This window comes from Phytophthora parasitica, assembly GCF_000247585.1.
Source record: "Phytophthora parasitica INRA-310 unplaced genomic scaffold supercont2.49, whole genome shotgun sequence".
Classification (NCBI taxonomy): Eukaryota; Oomycota; class Peronosporomycetes; order Peronosporales; family Peronosporaceae; genus Phytophthora; species Phytophthora nicotianae.
Window position 1 is genome coordinate 92,982 of NW_008649035.1, and position 1,999 is coordinate 94,980.

The window sequence follows — 1,999 nt, forward strand, 5'->3', positions numbered from 1 at the left end:
TGGGTCTTCAGATCACGCCCGAACGATCGTCTGCCGTTTTAGACGTATTGCTGTGGGTTTACCCTACCTACACTAGTAGCTAGAGTTGCCGTGGGAATTACTACAGCACATTTTATCCTTTCCAGAACGCGAACCGATAAACGCTGCCCTTGATAACTCATCAAGGAAAATAACCACGTATTCGGAATGGAAGACACGAGTCCTGGCGGAGTTTCGTCGAATGGAAGCTGAGAGGTGTGTTGATTGGTAAATATGAGGCGGGTATAGCGACTCATCATTTTGGCGATGAATTGTCACACGAAAAGTTGAGCAACTTATCCGGTCGTTATCCGAAATTCTGGAAGGATTACATGCTCGAAATCAATCACTCAGAAATCTTCCATCACAACAACCAAGCTACCCCAGCGACGGCGGCAACACTAGCTCCTGACGCAGTGAAGTTCCGACAGCCTACCAATTATACTAGACAACCAGAACCCTGACAGGCGCTACGATGACGCAGCACACACGAAGTCGCTGCGCAATGCGCTGGACATCAAGCTGTCTAACCTGTCAACCCCTGCGGAGCTGTTCGATCGACGCCGCCATTGGTCCGATGGGGATCGTGCGAGAGCCACTCGAGTCTCCTCGTCGGGGTCGGAAGTTTCGTCGTGCTCAGAGGCTCTTGAGGTTCCTCTTCTTTTTTTTTCTTCCTGGTCGGCGCCGACATCTTGGATCTGAGGAAGCGCTTGACGTGGCCGTCATCGGCATGGCCACCACCGTCGTAGGGGACTTCGTCCTCGCTGGTCTGACCATCCAAGACCTCGCGATCGCGGGTAGGAGGACAATCCCCGAGTGGTGCAGGGCCACCAGTACCACCAGACGGCCCGATCACTGGAGTGGAAGGACCATGAAAGTTTTTTTTTGGCAGGCGGCTGGCCTGCCGTGGGAGAGACTGATCGGCTACGACCTCGTTTGCTCGCGCCAGGTTTTGATCGACGGGTGCGGAGGCAATCCGCCGCCTCTGCCAACAGTGTGGCGGTCTGATCGAGGTAGGCATCGGAGCCCATCTGGGAGTTTTGTAAACCAGATAAACCCTCCTGAGCCTCGTCACACCTATCCTTCAGCTCCCGGTTCTCCTGAATTAGGCGATCCAGATCACGACCTGGAAGAACAAGAATAACATAGATCGAGCAAGTTAAGTGGAGACCGATCAAGAGCAAAGACGGACTGCAGATGTAACTTACGCAAGTAACGGGTTTTTCCAAATACAAGTCCTGCGCGTATTAGAAGTCCGGCCAGGTATCCTGACTACCTTCAGAAATAGAAGTCCGGCTTCAATTAAAAGTCCGCTCTATTATTTACCGTAGTTGAAATTAAGGGAGCTTGTCTTCAACCTCAGTTTTTACCTTATATTCACTGGCAGACGCGATAGCTCACTTTGAAAGCCTCACCATGGCAACCAGGCGCAACTCTGTCAGCGTGTGGAAAAAGACAGAAGTTATCGACTGGATTGATTCAGAAGGAGATGGCATCCCCACCCCGTGCTGCCGCGCACTTTCGTTCACTTGGCCGAAACCTCGACCCTGCCGCGGCTCTTCATTGGTGGAGGCAGCGAGATGAGATCTGGCCAGTACAATCAACACAAATGCGAGTTACCGGCGGAGGAAGAAAGCCGGCGCGGGAGATCCTAGAAGATCTTCTAGGGTCCATCGTTCTCCGTCGTCTGAAGAAGCAGAATGTTGCCCAAGATTGGATTGCGTCTCAGGCGCTCCAGCTATACTGCGAGATTGACGATGGACCAACTCGTCTCTTCGAAGCATCGCCTAAGTGGGTCAGCGGCTTCATGAAACGGAATGATCTCTCTCGCTTCGTCACCGAACTAACCTGACAACACTATGGCGAAGTGGTTCTGCGAAAATTGCTGATCGCTGAGGTCCTCTTGCACACTGCGCCCGAACTGCCGACTAACGGAGGGGGTACTCCGATCTTCCGTGAAGTTGTAATGCTCACCTTGTGT

General features: G+C 52.5%; 1 protein-coding gene across 1 annotated transcript; it reads right to left on the bottom strand.

The window, feature by feature from the left end:
* Nucleotides 1-544: 544 nt before the first annotated feature.
* PPTG_15917 (hypothetical protein) lies at nucleotides 545-1,049 on the bottom strand (the record flags this gene model as incomplete). Its single annotated transcript, XM_008912678.1, has 2 exons — nucleotides 545-873; nucleotides 950-1,049. 2 exons carry the CDS (start codon nucleotides 1,047-1,049, stop codon nucleotides 545-547), a joined length of 429 nt encoding a protein of 142 aa, XP_008910926.1.
* Nucleotides 1,050-1,999: the final 950 nt, after the last annotated feature.